At 39.9% G+C, this 18,929-nt stretch overlaps 1 protein-coding gene across 5 annotated transcripts; it reads right to left on the bottom strand.

Moving 5' to 3' along the window:
* Positions 1-324: 324 nt before the first annotated feature.
* On the bottom strand, positions 325-7,914 carry LOC124879352 (lens fiber membrane intrinsic protein-like). 5 transcript variants are annotated; one of them, XM_047383868.1, is made up of 5 exons: positions 7,506-7,914; positions 2,343-2,551; positions 1,221-1,370; positions 995-1,129; positions 325-878 (listed from the first exon to the last, which is right to left on the bottom strand). In XM_047383868.1, exons 2-5 carry the CDS (start codon positions 2,515-2,517, stop codon positions 817-819), a joined length of 522 nt encoding a protein of 173 aa, XP_047239824.1. In that variant the 5' UTR covers positions 2,518-2,551; positions 7,506-7,914; the 3' UTR covers positions 325-816. The 5 variants fall into 5 exon arrangements, with proteins under 5 accessions (XP_047239824.1, XP_047239822.1, XP_047239825.1 ...); XM_047383866.1 differs by lacking the exon at positions 7,506-7,914 and adding an exon at positions 3,995-4,176; XM_047383869.1 differs by lacking the exon at positions 7,506-7,914 and adding an exon at positions 3,118-3,260.
* Positions 7,915-18,929: the final 11,015 nt, after the last annotated feature.

The following is an 18,929-nucleotide window of genomic DNA, read 5'->3' on the forward strand; positions in this document are numbered from 1 at the left end:
AAGGAGGAAACTGCATCTACTGACAAAGGGTAGTTATACAATCAGTAGCTGCCCTCCACCCCGGTTCCCCGGTCTAGGAACATGATCTTCTCCTCAGGTTCTGCTCTGCAGTTTAGCAAACAGAAATAGCCTCTGTCAACTTTTTCCATTTCCCATCTGTCTAAATCCAAAGCAGACTCTGTTGAGGAACATGATAAGGAACATTCTACTGGATAAAAGCTAAACCCTTTCCCATTAAATACTTTATGTCTGATTATAACTTTTGGCCACTTTGCATAGAATTATCAAAGACAAAATCCCTATAAGGAATCCATGAGACAAACATACAGCATGCAGAACTTTGCTGTTTTTAATTCAAATTATATAAAAAATGCTCTCTCAGAGTATTTTCTGCCTGCATTAGACAAAGTGTTGAGAAAATCTTTCTGTGTTGTTCATCATTTTATATGCAGTTAAAATAGTTTAGATTATTGCCATACAGGAATCATAAACAATATGCTTTCTATAACATGTTTATTATCTTATTCAACGCAATATTCAAATCAAATGTAAAGAAAAGTTATGTTACAGAAGAGCCTGTGGTTGGGTGTGTTAGTGCTGCCATCTGCTGGCTAAAAATCCCTTAAGATCATCAATGTTGAATATTCCTAGGATACTGTTTTCCTGGGTCCTTTAATAAACAAGTCCAGCAGACCATCAAAGACCTGCAAGAGTATCTCCATCAGATGTTGCATCTTCATTGGAGCAGTCGGGACCGCCTTGATACTTTCTGCTATTTGATCCAAACTAAGAGTGTCCTGTGTTTTCTGCAGATGTCTAGCGTGGACCAGTTCCTCTTCTGCGCTCACACATTCTGTAAGTGCATATGTAGAAAATACCTGCAACAGACGGCACTTATAATAATATATAATAACTTATAATAACAGTGTGCCATTGAATTTGTTGTGATGTTTTCTGCAGTTTTTGGATGGTAATGCATTTTGTCATTTCACACCTGCAAAGAAGGTCATGAGCATTGCCACCCAGCCCAAGATGTAGGACCAGGAGAAACGCCAGTCACCAAAGCGCTTTCCCAGGAAGTTCACGGTCACACCAGTGTAGATGGCCATAGCCAGCAGTACAAAGAAAGCTGAGAATCAAACAGTTCATATCAGTTACTCCATTCACAGTTCAATATATTGAGTGTGTGTTTGTTAATTAGTCAAATTGTAGGAACTCACTGGAGATAAAAAACATGATTCCTGCAGCAAAGGAGCGGTTGAACCTTTCGAAGGAGGAGAAGTGTGTAAACGACATGATTCCAGCTATGATGCCTGCAAAGCACGACATTCCCGACAGGATCATGAAGGCCCTGGTGGCATTCCAATAAGCTGGAAGGAAGCAGGTAAACATCGTATTTGTTGGTACAAGCACATCATTATCATAACCAATAGAGAAACACAGAGATAAAAACATTACAAGTAAGTGCATGAATATAAAGTGCATAATATTGACAGCAGATAAAAATTGTAACAACTTGAGGCAGTGAGGTGGTTCTGCTTTTGATCCTGTGGTACTGTGTACCTTATGGCAGAAATAAATAAAAAAATTAAGGAGAGGGTGTGAGGTGTATCTGAGGATTGTTCATGCAGTGGTTCTGAAACAGATCCTAACAGAGGTTATGAACATTCCAATGACTCTTTCAGTTCCCCTCACTATCCACAGCAGGGCCCTCTTGCTTGCCATATTGCAACTGGATTCCAACACCGTGGTGAGAATCAGTAAGTGTTAAGATCCCAGCGGTGTTGCTTGAACAGGCGAAGGTGTACTCTGAGGAACCTAACCCTGATTTACCCCTTGATGCTTTATTTGTGTTTTTTGAATTTTAATTTCACATAACTTTGAATGTATTGATGTAAGTTGCATAAAACTCGGCCAGCTGGTGTATTTTTGGGGAAATTGTAATTTTTCATAATTTTATTTAATATGACATGAATCAGTCTTGCTTACAGCTTTTGTAACACTCACAGGCTTGGATAATACCCACTTTCCAAAAAGACAAAAACAAATTTGCACAAATTTGTCAGAGAAGAAAAATAAACTTTTTCAGATTTTTTTTTATAGAAAAGAGAAACTCTTATCGCTGAAACTGAGATTTATGAGTTCAGAAATTTGGAAAAGAATACATATTTATTATGTATGGTGTGGATTGTATGAAAAGTACTTAAAAAATTTACCAAACATATTTTTCAAATCAAAGTTGACTAAAAGCACTCAGGAAGAGAAGTGTCACAATTCCTACATGAAATCCATTAAAAAAATTATATATTCAATTAAAATATCAAAACTGAACATGGTCTTACCTATGCTATCAGTCTGCATGTAGCACTTATTGGACATGCAGTACCGCCAGAGACCCTGGTGGGCATAGTTTCCAGACAGACGATACTGCATCCAGTAGTCGGTGGCGGTGGAGACCACCAACAGGATGTTACCCACGATGGCACAAAACAGGCCCCCACCCATGAAACTGTACATCTTTAGCTGAGACAAAGGGGCAGTCGCAGAGGAACTGTGCAAAAACAGAGACATATTGCAGACTCTGAAGAACAACTTGTTTTGCAAAGTTTTCACACAAACACAAGATTCAATACAGTTTCACAACTTATTAACTAAGATTTGTGATGGAAATGCTAAAAACTGTAACGAATAAAGCAAAAACACTCCTGAACATAGGAGGCTATTTAGGGTTTAAAAAGATCTAAGCTACAGAACAAAACTGATAAATAAGTCAATCTAAAGGCCAGTCATAAAAACTGGAACCATTTTTTTCTGCCAATAAATCTCCAATAATTACATTCAAAGTTGCATCTCCTGGAAGAAATCAGTATCAATGCACGCTAATTTTCCAGAAAAGATGTTTACCTCTGTTTTACCGGAGACATGGCTCCAACAGATAAACACGACTAAAGCAAACCTGATCAAAAGCTACTTTTATGATGCTGCAGCCTGTTCCTCATCCAAACCCTCACCAACGTTTGCTCATAAGCACAATGGGGTTAAATCTGATTCTGCCGGCCTCTGTCCAATCACGCTCAAGTATAGTTGTGGAAAACACAATCACAAACACTCCCTTACCTTGCTTCTGGAAATGTACCCTCTCTACTTCCCACCTTGCAGAGGTAAAGAATGAAAAACAGAGAGGGCTGTTGCTCTCTTTGGGAGGGGGGTACGAGGTGAGAGAGAGAGAGTTTGACAGACTATTCTACAGGCAAAAGGTTGGCCCCTTTTCTTTTTTTGTTGATGGTGGCAAAATCCTTTGCTGCAGCCTCCCTGTGGGGGGCTACACTTGAATGAGAACCCTACAGTGCATGTGACCTGTAAATGTTAGTGGATTCCTAACAGGGTTAATGGGGCCTTAGTGAAGAGGTAAAGCAGAGGTCCTTGTACCTTTTTTAGAGAGGGGCACATTTGTTTGTTTGTAAATGGTGTACTCTAGAACTGACGATGTGCATAGGTATGCAGGACTGACTGTGTCAATGCAACTTGCTGAAACAAACACTTTCCTTTCAGCGCTACCCCAAAGGGGCGTCACATAAAGAGTGAATACTCTACAGTATGAGGGCAACACAGAATTTATTAAAATCTAATAAAACATATAAAATGATTTAAATGTACAGTGGCCTCTGCACTTTACTGTAATAAATACTTTCAGATACCAATATGAAATACAAAAAAATTTATGAATTCTCAATTACCCCACCCAACTGTTGTACATAAACGCTTTTAACTTTTTAACTGTCTTCACAATGCAAACAAGCCATGCCTTTAATACAAAGAAGGTGTGTCTTTTTTGCTCTCATGAACAGCAACTACATAATCATAAACCTTGTATCTGAAATATTTAACAACCATAGTTTACATAGTATTGACTATACCAACTAAAGCTAAACTATTTGAAGATTAAGCCAGTCTGATATTTATTATATATTTTCACATATGTATTTTTTCTCACCTTTTATCGGTTGATGCCAAGAAAGGAAAACACATACAATCCAATTCTAATATGAAAAATATCAATTATAAAATAACTATATTATTGGTGTGGTGACAAAAAAAAAAGGAACTCCCTTTGAAAAGAAAAGGGAACTTCCAGCAGTGCCAGACCCAATATGAGTGTCCAACCACCGCAACCAACTGTGAGTCCAAAGAACAGCAAAGATACGCAAAACGTGTGGAAACACTAAAGGGGTTGGACAATGAAACTGAAACACCTGTCATTTTAGTGTGGGAGGTTTCATGGCTAAACTGGACCAGCCTGGTAGCCAGTCTTCATTGATTGCACATTGCACCAGTAAGAGCAGAGTGTGAAGGTTCAATTAGCAGGGTAAGAGCACAGTTTTGCTCAAAATATTGAAATGCACACAACATTATGGGTGACATACCAGAGTTCAAAAGAGGACAAATTGTTGGTGCACGTCTTGCTGGTGCATCTGTGACCAAGACAGCAAGTCTTTGTGATGTATCAAGAGCCACGGTATCCAGGGTAATGTCAGCATACCACCAAGAAGGACGAACCACATCCAGCAGGATTAACTGTGGACGCAAGAGGAAGCTGTCTGAAAGGGATGTTCGGGTGCTAACCCGGATTGTATCCAAAAAACAAAACCACGGCTGTCCAAATCACGGCAGAATTAAATGTGCACCTCAACTCTCCTGTTTCCACCAGAACTGTCCATCGGGATCTCCACAGGGTCAATATACACGGCCGGGCTGCTATAACCAAACCTTTGGTCATTCATGCCAATGCCAAACGTCGGTTTCAATGGTGCAAGGAGTGCAAATCTTGGGCTGTGGACAATGTGAAACATGTATTGTTCTCTGATGAGTCCACCTTTACTGTTTTCCCCACATCCAGGAGAGTTACGGTGTGGAGAAGCCCCAAAGAAGCATACCACCCAGACTGTTGCATGCCCAGAGTGAAGCATGGGGGTGGATCAGTGATGGTTTGGGCTGCCATATCATGGCATTCCCTTGGCCCAATTCTTGTGCTAGATGGGCTGCCAAGGACTACCGAACCATTCTTGAGGACCATGTGCATCCAATGGTTCAAACAATGTATCCTGAAGGTGGTGCCGTGTATCAGGATGACAATGCACCAATACACACAGCAAGACTGGTGAAAGATTGGTTTGATGAACATGAAAGTGAAGTTGAACATCTCCCATGGCCTGCACAGTCACCAGATCTAAATATTATTGAGCCACTTTGGGGTGTTTTGGAGGAGCGAGTCAGGAAACGTTTTCCTCCACCAGTATCACGTAGTGACCTGGTCACTATCCTGCAAGAAGAATGGCTTAAAATCCCTCTGACCACTGTGCAGGACTTGTATATGTCATTCCCAAGACGAATTGATGCTGTATTGGCCGCAAAAGGAGGCCCTACACCATACTAATAAATTATTGTGGTCTAAAACCAGGTGTTTCAGTTTCATTGTCCAACCCCTGTATATGGGGTAGTTTCTATGGAAAAAATTATAAGAAGGTTATATAAGGTTAATGGTAGCATTAGCAATAGGTACAGCTAAACACATTACCCTTGAGCAAGAAGTAATTTTGATGGATGGCACAAAAATTTAAAAAGCAGAGAAAGAACACATGGCCCATAGCAGCAATGGCTTCATCAGTGGCTCTTTGCAGCAAATACAAATAGCTAAACAAAGCCACACTGTCCTAGGAATACTCTCTATGAAAAAGAAAAACAAAGAGTGCACAATATTCATAATGGCATTAGCTCTGTCAGTGGCTCCGCTAAACACAGAATCGCTGAGCTAGGAGTACTTTCTATCGGTAAGACAAAAAATGCAAAGAGAGTACACGTATTTAATAGCAATCGCGCTATTACTAGCTTTCCCTAAAAAACGGGGACCACAAAACAAAGAAACACTGGCAAAGAACTACTTTATAAGGAATCAAATACCAAGAGAAAACAAAATCGGAGAGTTTTAATTGAAAAGGAAAACAGAAGTACTCAAAGTTGATGGAAGCATTATTGTGCAGAGTAGCAAGACAAAATATTAAAGGGAGAATGATCAGGGCAAGGTCCAAAGATAAACATTTTATAACCCTACAGAAAGCCTGAAAAAATAATTATAACGAAGGATAACAAAATCTGAATTCCTGAAAGCAAAACATTGAGAAGATAGCTTATATTTCAAAATTACACACGCTGTGCAGTGGAAATATTGCACAAATAAACTAATTGCAGGACAGAAAAAACAACAATTTGCAAATACAAAATAAAATCTGGATAAATTAAAGTGCCAAGCCAAAATTGACAATAAATCCCAGATCCTGATTGATTAAAGTCTACTTTAAGCTTTTAATTAGAATAGGCTGGGTTAAATTGTGCTGATTTCATAAATATGGGGCACAGAATATTACAATTACTAGGAACACTTTAGTGCATAAGAAAAAGGTACAACAAAGCGCTATTTTATCTTTGATTAGCAGTATTTTAATAAGAGAGAAAGAGATAGACACACATACATACACACAAATAGACAGGGAGAGAGAACAGACGGTGTTTTTCAACAAAATATAAGCTCTGTTTAAATTCATCTTTATTTTTAGAAAGTTTTAACAGTTAGCCAGTGTTAAATTACCAACTACTGTACCAACTCTCTAAAACGGGTTAAAATCAACTGGTGTGGACGTATATAGACACAGTAAAAGTGCTAGTGCATCACTGTTATAAACTTGGGGATAAAACGTCATTACTTTAAGGGTGGTCACAGATTTTAAAAACACAATGGGTTCACACTAACAGACAGGTTTTAGCAGATTTTAGCAGAAAGCCTGGGGATTACACATTTAACTAAATCTGCTGAGGGATCACAGACTACAGGATTTATCAAACCTAAATAAGGTGGCTGAGCACGTAAAACTCTTGTGGAAACTCTCGCTGGCATGACCAATAGTTTGAAAGTAATGCAATTCAAAAAATATACTTTAAGTATAGTTTGACTTTCAGTTCTTGCTTTATTCTAAACATGTTATTTTTATCTAAACAGACAACAATATAATGTCGACTATGAATTGGGGTTATCAGGGTAAAATTGGGCAAAAAATGGTGTAGTGTATTCCCAGCTGTATATGGCTATGATGATTTTGTTGTGCAGACCAAAAATGGTAAAAGTTCTAAGTTTTGATGCACTTTATAAAAAGTAAAAGAAAAAAAGATTTTATTTTTCAAATCCATTTAGATCATTTTGTTTTTTGGGCAAAGAGTGGTGCATCTTTATCTTTAACCGATGTCTCCTTCGGATTCAACCTTGTCCGCTCATATCAATATGGTAATTTGCCATTTTTTTCTGCCCTAGGCCATGAGCCTTAATATATGAAGGCCAGTGTTTTTAGTTTGCAGTAATATGATATTTAATAATATCTTAGAATGACTGGTTTAAGACAACCGCCATTGCATTATAACATGGAGTTTTGACGAAAAATTCAATCTGGAAGACTCACCCCCTTCTCTGTCCAGTGACTCCACCATGTGTCCCCGCTCCAGCCAGTTAGCATCGAGTCCGCATTTCCTCTTCAGCCAATCACCGTCCAAGGCTCCGCTTTAAAGATCTTCGCAGATCTATGTTTCTTTTCATTGTGAGTCTTACAGGATTGAAATATGATTTTACCTTGTTATTAAGTGTGAGATCTGACTGAACTAGCCTCTATATAAGGATCGGTCTGTTACTGCATGAAAAGCAGTAAGCATATATTTTTGGGATCTAATGTGCTTTTTTGTTGACTACACGTCACTCAAATTGTCAGGGATGTTAACTGCGGTGTAGTCATTTGAAAAAAAACTCTTATTTTGGTAAAAGAGAATCAGTTTTGTTGAATTTAGTGACCAACTTTGAAAAACTAGATGGTGATAGGCCCATTTTTTGAAAAATGCCCTGACAAATATATGGTTTCTATGGATACATTGATTAAAATAAGTATAACACTTAAAAAGGCATTTAAAAACAATTATTCATTTCCAGTAATAGGCTATAATTTAATTGTTTAGTTTCATTATTTTTTTCAAGAAAAAAACATTTTGACCTCATTTTAGTTTCACTGGAAATGTCAGGTTTGCTAGCAGCGTTACGGTAATGTGAAAAAATGTAACCTACTTTGTTTTGCGATTTTTTTATTTATTTCTTAGTTTGTTGACATTTTTGGAGAAATGCTTAAGATGTTAATAATAGTGTAGGTATTTGATAAACACTGTTGTGCTGATTTGAAAAACAAAAACCAGTTTCGTTGAATTTGTTAACCAGTGCTGGCCTGTTTTTTAAAATATACTCTGAGAAACATATTTGGTCTCCATGGACGCATTAGTAAAATTATGTTAAACAACCTCAAACGGATTCAAAAATGTCCCAACATATCCTTAAATTACATTGTTTATCTTTTCTAGATTTAATTCCATATTTTGATTTGAGAGAAGTTATGGAAAGGTGGTGCCAGACCAGTTTTTTGAAAAATAGCATGAAAACAAAATTGCTGGTCTCCATGGATACATTGATTTAATGTCAACAAGCATTTTTTAAAAAAAACTTTAAAAGACAATGTGTGTCCACTAATAATACTAAATGCTAAATGGTTTATTTTGTTTTTTAAGAAAAAAACTAGAAAACAATGTTTTGGTCTATTGCATTTGAGGGGTGTATCATTTGTTTTATTTCGATGAGAGAATTACTTTAAGATAATCCATTTTGTTGAAACTAATGTCCAGATGTGAAAAATTCTAGAATTGCACCATTCAAGGTGGCAGCAAGTTGGAGTAGCTCTGTTACTTTTGATTCTGATTTATTCTTTTTTGAGAACTCTTCCTCTTGTGGTGGATACTGTTGATTATTTTTTTGGACAACTGTCCTCTCCGGTGTCAGATGCTGTGCAGCTTGGAGGATTTTTCCTAATACTTTCTATTTTTGGACATTTGTTATGATGCATTGCCATGGCAATGGGGTTGTTTCTTACAACCAGGAGCAGCTGATTAATATCTGAAAAGCTCAAATAAATACTTCAACTACAACCCCAAATCCCTGATGAGTTGAAAAGGAGACGCCGTGGATGCAGAGCAGGAGCTAAGAGAAGAGAGAGAAGGAGGAAGTTCAAACCATCTCTTCCATCGATTATGATGGGCAATGTGAGATTGTTGGGAAACAAGTTGGATGAACTCCAAGCCCTACAAAGGACCCAGCCAGAGTACCGGCCATGCAGTATTATGTGTTTTACTGAGACATGGCTGCAGGATCATATCCCCGACTCCAGCGTCTCTCTGCCGGGCTTTTTAACCATACGAGCAGACAGATTTAAAGAGGAGCGGCAAATGTAAAGGAGGTGGACTGGCAGTATTTGTGAACAACAGATGGTGTAATCCAGGACATGGAACTGTGAAGTGTCATCTCTGCAGTCCAGATATTGAACTGTTGGCAGTAAGTTTTCATCCATATTATTTACCCAGAGAGTTCGCCAGTGTTATTTTGGCAACAGTTTACGTTCCATCTTCCGCTGTTGCCGACACTACATGTGATGCCATCAGCTCAGTTGTTGCTAAGCTACAGACACAAAACCCCAATGCTTTTGTGGCAATATCTGATGATTTTAACCATGCTTCACTCTATGCTACACTTCCATCGTTTCAACAGTTTGTCAGTTGCTCTACCAGAGAAAACAAAACATTGGATTTGTTTTATGCAAATGTCAAGGACTCATACATCTCTACAGCAAGACCTCCTCTAGACAAATCAGATCACAATCTTGTTTTTCTCTGCTCGAAATATAAGCTCCTTGTTCAGAGGCAACCTTTAATAAAGACGACTGTGAGAAAATGGTCACAGGAAGCTGAAGAAGCTCTGCAAGGTTGCTTTGAGGCTACAGACAGGGACGCACTGTGCCAGCCACATGGAGAGGACATCAATGCCATGACTGAGTGTGTAACCGACTATATAAACGTCTGTGTGGATAACATCATCCCCACCAGAACCGTGAGATTCTTCCCCAATAACAAACCTTGGATCACCAGTGACCTGAGGGACCTGCTTAACAAGAAAAAAGAGCCTTCATAGAGGAAGACAGAGAATTATTGAGGAGTTTACAGAAGCAACTTAAAATCAAGATAAGAGACAGCAAGGAGGTGTACAAGAGGAAGCTGGAGATCAAGCTCCAGCAAAACAATATCAGAGATGTGTGGACAGGGATGAAGAAGATCACAGGCTTCAGGCAGAGGGATGATCGGACCGATGAAGGTCTGGACAGAGCCAATGAACTGAACACATTCTTCAATAGGTTCAGTTCAGAAACAAGCTTCGCATCCTCCTCTCCTGCTCACAGCCAAACAGACATTCCACCCTTATTTGACCCACAGGACCCACAGCTGTCCAGTAACACCTCAAATTTTTTAATCTTCCACCTCAGCCCAAGACCCTTCTGCTTCTACATGTTTGCCTTCAACCATATCAGAAGATGCTGATGCTTCCTTTGCTTCCCCCTTCCACCTGTGTGTCTCAAGAAGTCAAGTGAAGATGCAACTGAAGAGACTGAATCGGAATAAGGCTGCAGGTCCAGATCATGTCAGCCCTAGAGTCCTGATGGCCTGTGCAGAGCAACTCTGTGGGATTCTGCAGCACCTCTTCAACCTTAGCCTGGCCCAGAAGAAGATTCCAGTGTTGTGGAAGACCTCCTGTCTTTTTCCGGTACCAAAGAAAACTCACCCATCAGTCCTCAATGACTATAGACCTGTTGCCCTGACATCCCACAACATGAAGGTCCTAGAGAGACTCCTGTTTGCCCACCTGAGTAAGCAAACAGTAAACCATCAGGACCCCCTTCAGTTTGCTTATCGCTGTGGAGTTGGAGTTGAAGATGCCATCATACACCTGCTTCAACAAACCCACTGTCATCTGGACAAAGTCAGCAGCACTGTGAGGATCATGTTCTTTGATTTCTCCAGTGCATTTAGTACAATCCAACCTGATTTGCTTTGTCAGAAACTCCAGAAGACTCAGGTGGAGGCCTCAACAATCTCCTGGATCAAAGACTACCTGACAAACAGACCACAGTTTGTGAGACTGAAGGGTTGTGAGTCTAACCAGGTAGTCAGCAGCACAGGAGCACCACAGGGGACTGTACTCTTACCATTTCTTTTCACTCTGTACACCTCAGACTTCCAGTACAAGACAGACTCCTGTCATCTGCAGAAATACTCGGATGATTCTGCAGTCGTGGGTTGGATCAGAGATGGACAAGAAGCTGAGTACAGGAAGGTGGTGGACCGCTTTGTGGCATGGTGTGGAAACAATCATCTCATCTTGAACGTGACTAAAACAAAGGAGATGATTGTAGATTTTAAGAGAAACAGGAATAAGTCAAAAACTATTTCCATCATGGGAGAAGAGGTAGAGGTGGTGGACAAGTATAAATACCTCGGTGTTCACCTGGACAACAGACTAGAGTGGAGATGCAACTGTGAAGCCATCTACAAGAAGGGACAGAGCAGACTGTACTTCTTGAGGAAGCTTAAGTACTTTGGTGTTTGCAGCAAGATGCTGCATATCTTCTATAAGTCTGTTGTGGAAAGTGTGATCTCTTCTGCCATCATCTGCTGGGGAAGCAGCATCAGAGCCAGGGACTTAAAAAAATTCAACAAGCTGATAAAGAAGGCTGGCTCTGTTCTGGGGACTCCTCTGGAACCTCTGGAGATCATTGTGGAAAGACTGATTCTTCATAAAATGAAGAACATTATGGAGAACCCTGAGCATCCTCTTCATGAGACTGTCTTACAACAACAGTGTCTTCAGTCAGAGGCTTCTTCAGATCTGCTGTAAGACGGAGCACTACAGGAGATCCTTCCTGCCGACAGCCATCAGCATCTACAACGGCTCTTTGAAGAAACCTTCATAATATGAGCTACAACAACATTTAATTTCCCTTTGGGATTAATAAATTATTGTTGAATTGAATTTGAATTTAATTGAATTTAATTGAATTGAATTTCAGAAAACCTGATGGTGCCGTGTCTGGACACTTTTTTAGAAAATGCTAAGATGGAAACGACCATTTCCATGACGACGGTAATATAAAAAGAAGCGTTTAGAATGATATCATGTTATAACAATTGAATGTTTTATGTTAAGATAGTAATGAATGGATCATGTGTTTATCCTTGGATATTAATAAGGAATTAAAAACTATCCATTCAGCAATATCAACCATTTGTGAGCCTGAGGTGTCACAAAAGCATAAACTGTAGGATGATTACTTTTTTACTTTTTTTTCTACAGGGTCAACCAGCTCCATGGAGGCTTATTGTCACAATATTGCAAAAAAGAAAATAATTCCCATTTTGGTCCATCATCTTAAGCTTTGACTTAATGAAGGATTGTTTAACAAAGGATTTTTCAGAAATAAACAATTCATGCAAGAGTAAAACATGTGACAGCCAATCACTATCTACCTTATGTCTTTAGTAGAAATATAAGCATTATTAGTCACTTGTCGTATTGTTTTATTTTATTCTCACTAATGGTACAGTCTAAGGCTATAGGTGTATTATCAGCTATGAAAAAGTCCTCCTCCACACACTTAATAGCTAATTTATTTATTTTTCAAACTTTTTGTGCATTTCTGATTTGTTTTATACGCGTATCATAATTTGATTTGTTGTCCGTAATAAGTGATTGGTACCAAAAGTAAAGCTCCTAGTTTGTTTCTCTGAGTGGTGATGCAGTCATGCGGTCATTGAGTTTTAGAGTGTGTTATACGAAAAATGTTATCTGTTGGAATGTTATGTTGTTTGTTTTTCTTGGCCTTTTTTAATGAAGAAGTTAGCTTTTATTTATTTCTCAAAATTTGTTGTTAATGGAGATGAGCTTTAAATTACAGTTTGTTGTATTAACAATAATATCCAAGTTTGATTTATTGTTGTGCAATCACATCTGACAGAGCAATGTTGTCTGGTTTGAGTAGCTTAAATCTTCTCAACCAGACAAAAACACAGAAACAAACTCACAAACTTGGGTTGAAGTGTTTTTCTATTTCAGTGTTCTATTTAAACTTTGCGAAGCACTAGATATTGAAGCGTTGTAATGTTTTTTCCTCACAGTCCACGTTGTGGAGCTTCCAGCTAATTGATCTCCTGTACTGATGGGAGACCTGGATGAGGGCAATGATCTTAATGACTTTGTAGGTTTTCTGCATTTGTCAGATGAGATTGTTTCTGAAGATCGAGAGAGGTTAATGATGATGAGGAGTCATAGAAGTGAAGTTTTAGTTCTCTTCTGGAAGTTGCTGAGTTTCTTGGGGTATCTAGTGAGTACTTTGGGGATTATAGCATGAGCTTAGAAGAAATGGGATTATGATGATGATAAAGATGAGGACAACCTTTCACCACATTTTTGGTTTGTCCAGGAAATTCCTCCCTTCAGATTCCTATGGAACCGAGAGCTGTAGGAAGAGCCTCTAGAGCACAGAGACTCTAGAGGGTCCTCGAGAACCGGTCCTCGAGAACTGGAGGACCGGTGTGCTGCAACTATTAAATGTGTCTCTGCTTCATTATACCTGAATCAAATACTTAGATCATTTGGAGGATGCTGAAGAACCAGTACTCAAGGACTGGAGTTTGACACCCTTGCTCTAGAGCGTCCAGAAGACTACGCACCTTGAGGGACCTCCCTATGTGATCAGGGAAGTTTTGAAGAGGACCCAGCTTCCTCAACATCTGCCCCCTGTCAGGATCTGGGTCTGTTTTTGTGTTTTTGTGCTTGCTACATGTGGTTATTCTCAGGTGGTGCTGGGTGACAGGTGCGACTTATTCCACTGATTGCCAGGAGGAGTACTTAAGCAGGAGGCTGCCAGCACTTCAATGCGAGAGTGTTTTGCCACAGTGGTACAAGCTCTAGCCACACTCCAAGTTATGCTTTGTACTACGACCTCGTTTAACTTTGTTTTTTGCTCCTCTGCAGATTTTGAAAGCCTAAGCTTTGGATCTATGTCACTGAGTTTTCTGGACTATGTTTCTGAAAGTTACTCTGGATGATCAAGCCTGTCTTCGTTCTGAGGATTCCTATCCTGTGATCTACCTTCGTTTGGATTCGCATCAAGCTGGCAGCTTCCTGTCCTCTTCGTCTCCTGAGCCAAGCCACAAGCGTACCCTGTCCACCCTCCAACATAAGCCACCGCACATCGAACTTTGTTTACTGTAACCTGAGCTCCACAGAACAGCACCAAGTGAACTCTCTACGGATATACCTGCTTAAGACCTGGATCCTGAATCTCATTCACCCTGGCGACCTGACCATCATAACTCAGTAAGCCAATCTCAGTATCAAAATAGCTATTTACTCTTAGTTTCGTTTTTCCCTCCGTTACCCATACTCATCCATTCTTTTCACTTCTCTCCTTACAGTGAGATATTTAGTCTGTTCTGTTCCTGGCTATATCTTCAATAAACAATCTTTATTTTACTTTCTCCTCCTGAGTGTTCTCTGTATGTGGGTCCGAGCTTTTTCAAACATAATGACACCCCCTGTATCTCCAGAATAAGGACAAGAAAGGGAGGTGCTGAGGAGGAGCACTCAGCCAAGAGGATTAGTTGCAAGAAGGTCCTTCGAGAGGATCAATCCCTCTCAAGAGACAACTCCCTCAACCTCTGGCTTTAGTTTCTTAGGACAAAGAGCCACTCTTTGCATTTAGAAGAAGGACTATAGCATGAGCTAACAGGAAGTAGGGAATTATAAGGATGAGGATGACCTTTCACCACAGCTTTGATTTGTCCAGGAAATTCCTCCTTTCATATTCCTGTGTTCCTAGACCATCAGGAAGAGCCTCTAGAGCTCAGGTGTCAAACTCCAGTCCTTGAGGACCGCTGTCCTGCAACTTTTTAAAGTGCCTACTGGCTGTATGGACCACGATACAACTATGAGAACGACTCTGATAAGACTTATGATCCCTAAAGGCTGAAGACTGCTTACCAACCTGGAAACAGTCATATTTGGAGATAGTGTTTTTATTTATTCTTTTCTGTAAAGCTAATAGCTTTCTAGCAGGACTGGTGATGCATTAGGTGTGTGTGCACCAGGGCTTTTATTTATCCCACTGCTGGATTTTGGCCTTTAAAGGTTAAGGTTTATCTTTTGCCACTATCATCTGGGCAGAGACTGAGCCAACATCTTCTACCAAAATGTAAAAAGCGAGAGTTGTGGCAGGCATATTCCTAATCTTTCTTAATCCAATCTGAGCAAAACGGAAGGCTGGAAATATATAAGACAACAGCAGGCAATCAAAACAATTAAAGAGGATCGATCAAAACAGGTAGCTGGGCAACAGGACATCGAAAATCTTTACAGATTAACAAACAAGACAAAAAGGAGGTCTGAAAATAAATCCTCATTAGAACACATCAACTACAAGAAGCGATGTGAAACTAACAATAATAGTACGACCCGTGAAGTTAAACTGCAATCTAAATTAAAGACAGTGAGAAATGGGGCAGGTCTCCACATGACAAAATTTTCTTGAGCAGGAAAGTGAGACTTGTAGTAATGGATGCAGACTGAGACAATGCTGCTGTTAAATCAATAAAGAATGACACAATGCTGAAGGAGAAATGCAAATCTGTAAGGAGTAAGACAGCTCTGCAGGAGACATGTTAAAATCTCTAAGGAGCAAGACATTGCTGCAAGGTAAATATTAAAATCTCTTAGGAGTGAGACAACGCTGCTAGCCAGTCATTAAGGAGTGGAACAACCCAGCTGAGAAAAAACTGAAATCTCTAAGGATTGACAGGACACTGATGGGAACACATAATCTATAAGTGCTGACATGACATTGCTGGGGACCAATTAAAATCTATATGCAGTGAGATAATGCTGCAGGGTATAAATTAAATTCAAGAGGGAGTGGAATATCATTTGGGGTCTTGATCCTTATACCCTCCAGTCCGCATGTCACAGTGTCCTTGGTCAAGACATTGAGACTCAGGTGGCAATGGTTGCAGACTCAGACAATGCTGCTGAGTAAAATTAAAATCTTTAAGGATGACTGAAAAGCATGGTTAAGCTGCCAAATTAGAAAATGTATGGCTCGATCCTGAAACCCTCCTGTCCACGTGTTAAAGTGTCCTTGGGCAAGGCACTGAGACTCAGGTGGTAATGGCTTCTGACCTAGATAATGCTGCTGACTAAAGAGTCAAATTAAAAAAGAAGGAAACAATGCTGCTGTGACATATTAAAATCTTTAAAGTGTGAGACAATGCTTTTGGGGACAAATTAAAATCTCCAAGGAGTGAGAAGATGCAGTGGGGAACAAATTGTCAGGTATAAGGAGTGAGACAATTTTTGGACATTATCTCACTTTAAGGACTGAGATAATGTCGCATTGAACAAATCAAAATCTGTAATTAATTAAATCTTTAAGGATGACTGCAAGACACGGTGAGAAATAGGGCAGCTGTGGTCCCCTGTGGTGAGGCTCTTCATCCACTGATCAAAGTGTCGTTGGGCAAGACACTGAGAGTATAGGGAATTTTAAAAATGTAAAGGAACTGAGACAGCACTGTTGGGTCAAAATTACATCTATAAAGAGTGGGACAGCACTGCTTGATACAAATTAAAGTCTCTAAGGAAAGACAAGCTGAGCTGATTTTTTGACCACTTTGAGGCAGAAGATGGATGTTTGAATATGGGTTGTGGGCTGCTTTTACCTGGGTCATGACAGCAACATAGTTATAAATATTGCTTAGCTACATTAATATTTAGGCCTAGTTTAAGGGGAAGAATCTTCTGCAGAGGTAATCTCCTTGCTTTACAAGCTTGATTTCACCTCGTATGTCCTCGTATGTGTCACTTAATGTTATGCTGGGCTGAGATTCTGTAGGCTTTTAGCTGATTGAAAAGGCCGGTGAGATCTACGGTGACATATGGACAGAGGACCATTGTCTGAGCTTCTGACTTTTACACAATGTGAGGAAAAGGTGAGTAGATGTTCAGAAAGTACAGAAAACAATTTGTAATTTCAATATAAAGCGAGTGTTGTAGGCTGGCTCACCTATTTATTCATTTAGGCTCACTTTGGAATTCAGGAAGGCAGAATTTCCGTTGGCAGATCCAGAACCTTATGATGGCGAAGAGCTTCCTATAGGGACACCTGAAGACAGGAAAGATAAGTCAGATGGAGAGCATGCAGAAGTACTAATTTACTAAGCTAACAAAGTTCTTAGATGTACAGGTCCTTCTCAAAATATTAGCATATTGTGATAAAGTTCATTATTTTCCATAATGTAATGATGAAAATTTAACATTCAGATATTTTAGATTCATTGCACACTAACTGAAATATTTCAGGTCTTTTATTGTCTTAATACGGATGATTTTGGCGTACAGCTCATGAAAACCCAAAATTCCTATCTCACAAAATTAGCATATTTCATCCGACCAATAAAAGAAAAGTGTTTTTAATACAAAAAACGTCAACCTTCAAATAATCATGTACAGTTATGCACTCAATACTTGGTCGGGAATCCTTTGGCAGAAATGACTGCTTCAATGCGGCGTGGCATGGAGGCTATCAGCCTGTGGCACTGCTGAGGTCTTATGGAGGCCCAGGATGCTTCGATAGCGGCCTTTAGCTCATCCAGAGTGTTGGGTCTTGAGTTTCTCAACGTTCTCTTCACAATATCCCACAGATTCTCTATGGGGTTCAGGTCAGGAGAGTTGGCAGGCCAATTGAGCACAGTGATACCAGGGTCAGTAAACCATTTACCAGTGGTTTTGGCACTGTGAGCAGGTGCCAGGTCGTGCTGAAAAATGAAATCTTCATCTCCATAAAGCTTTTCAGCAGATGGAAGCATGAAGTGCTCCAAAATCTCCTGATAGCTAGCTGCATTGACCCTGCCCTTGATAAAACACAGTGGACCAACACCAGCAGCTGACACGGCACCCCAGACCATCACTGACTGTGGGTACTTGACACTGGACTTCTGGCATTTTGGCATTTCCTTCTCCCCAGTCTTCCTCCAGACTCTGGCACCTTGATTTCCGAATGACATGCAGAATTTGCTTTCACCCGAAAAAAGTACTTTGGACCACTGAGCAACAGTCCAGTGCTCCTTCTCTGTAGCCCAGGTCAGGCGCTTCTGCCGCTGTTTCTGGTTCAAAAGTGGCTTGACCTGGGGAATGCGGCACCAGTAACCCATTTCCTGCACACGCCTGTGCACGGTGGCTCTGGATGTTTCTACTCCAGACTCAGTCCACTGCTTCCGCAGGTCCCCCAAGGTCTGGAATCGGCCCTTCTCCACAATCTTCCTCATTGTCCGGTCACCTCTTCTCATTGTGCAGCGTTTTCTGCCACACTTTTTCCTTCCCACAGACTTCCCACTGAGGTGCCTTGATACAGCACTCTGGGAACAGCCTATTCATTCAGAAATTTCTTTCTGTGTCTTACCCTCTTGCTTGAGGGTGTCAATAGTGGCCTTCTGGACAGCAGTCAGGTCGGCAGTCTTACCCATGATTGGGGTTTTGAGTGATGAACCAGGCTGGGAGTTTTAAAGGCCTCAGGAATCTTTTGCAGGTGTTTAGAGTTAACTCGTTGATTCAGATGATTAGGTTCATAGCTCGTTTAGAAACCCTTTTAATGATATGCTAATTTTGTGAGATAGGAATTTTGGGTTTTCATGAGCTGTATGCCAAAATCATCCGTATTAAGACAATAAAAGACCTGAAATATTTCAGTTAGTGTGCAATGAATCTAAAATATATGAATGTTAAATTTTCATCATGACATTATGGAAAATAATGAACTTTATCACAATATGCTAATATTTTGAGAAGGACCTGTACATGACAGAAAATCAGATCAACGAAAATCATTATACAGTAAACATTTTACAAGTAGTTGAAGCAAATT

Source organism: Girardinichthys multiradiatus, chromosome 13 (assembly GCF_021462225.1).
Source record: "Girardinichthys multiradiatus isolate DD_20200921_A chromosome 13, DD_fGirMul_XY1, whole genome shotgun sequence".
In the NCBI taxonomy this organism is placed as follows: domain Eukaryota; kingdom Metazoa; phylum Chordata; class Actinopteri; order Cyprinodontiformes; family Goodeidae; genus Girardinichthys; species Girardinichthys multiradiatus.

What these genes read in the sequence shown, in the direction of transcription:
- LOC124879352 (XM_047383866.1), bottom strand. Translation starts at nt 4,029, where the DNA reads ATGTGTTTTCCTTTCTTGGCATCAACCGATAAAAG. An exon ending in AATCATGTTTTTTATCTCCA is followed by an intron (nt 1,130 to 1,220) that starts GTGAGTTCCTAC and finishes TTTGATTCTCAG; the next exon opens with CTTTCTTTGTACTGCTGGCT. An exon ending in GCTCATGACCTTCTTTGCAG is followed by an intron (nt 879 to 994) that starts GTGTGAAATGAC and finishes CGTCTGTTGCAG; the next exon opens with GTATTTTCTACATATGCACT.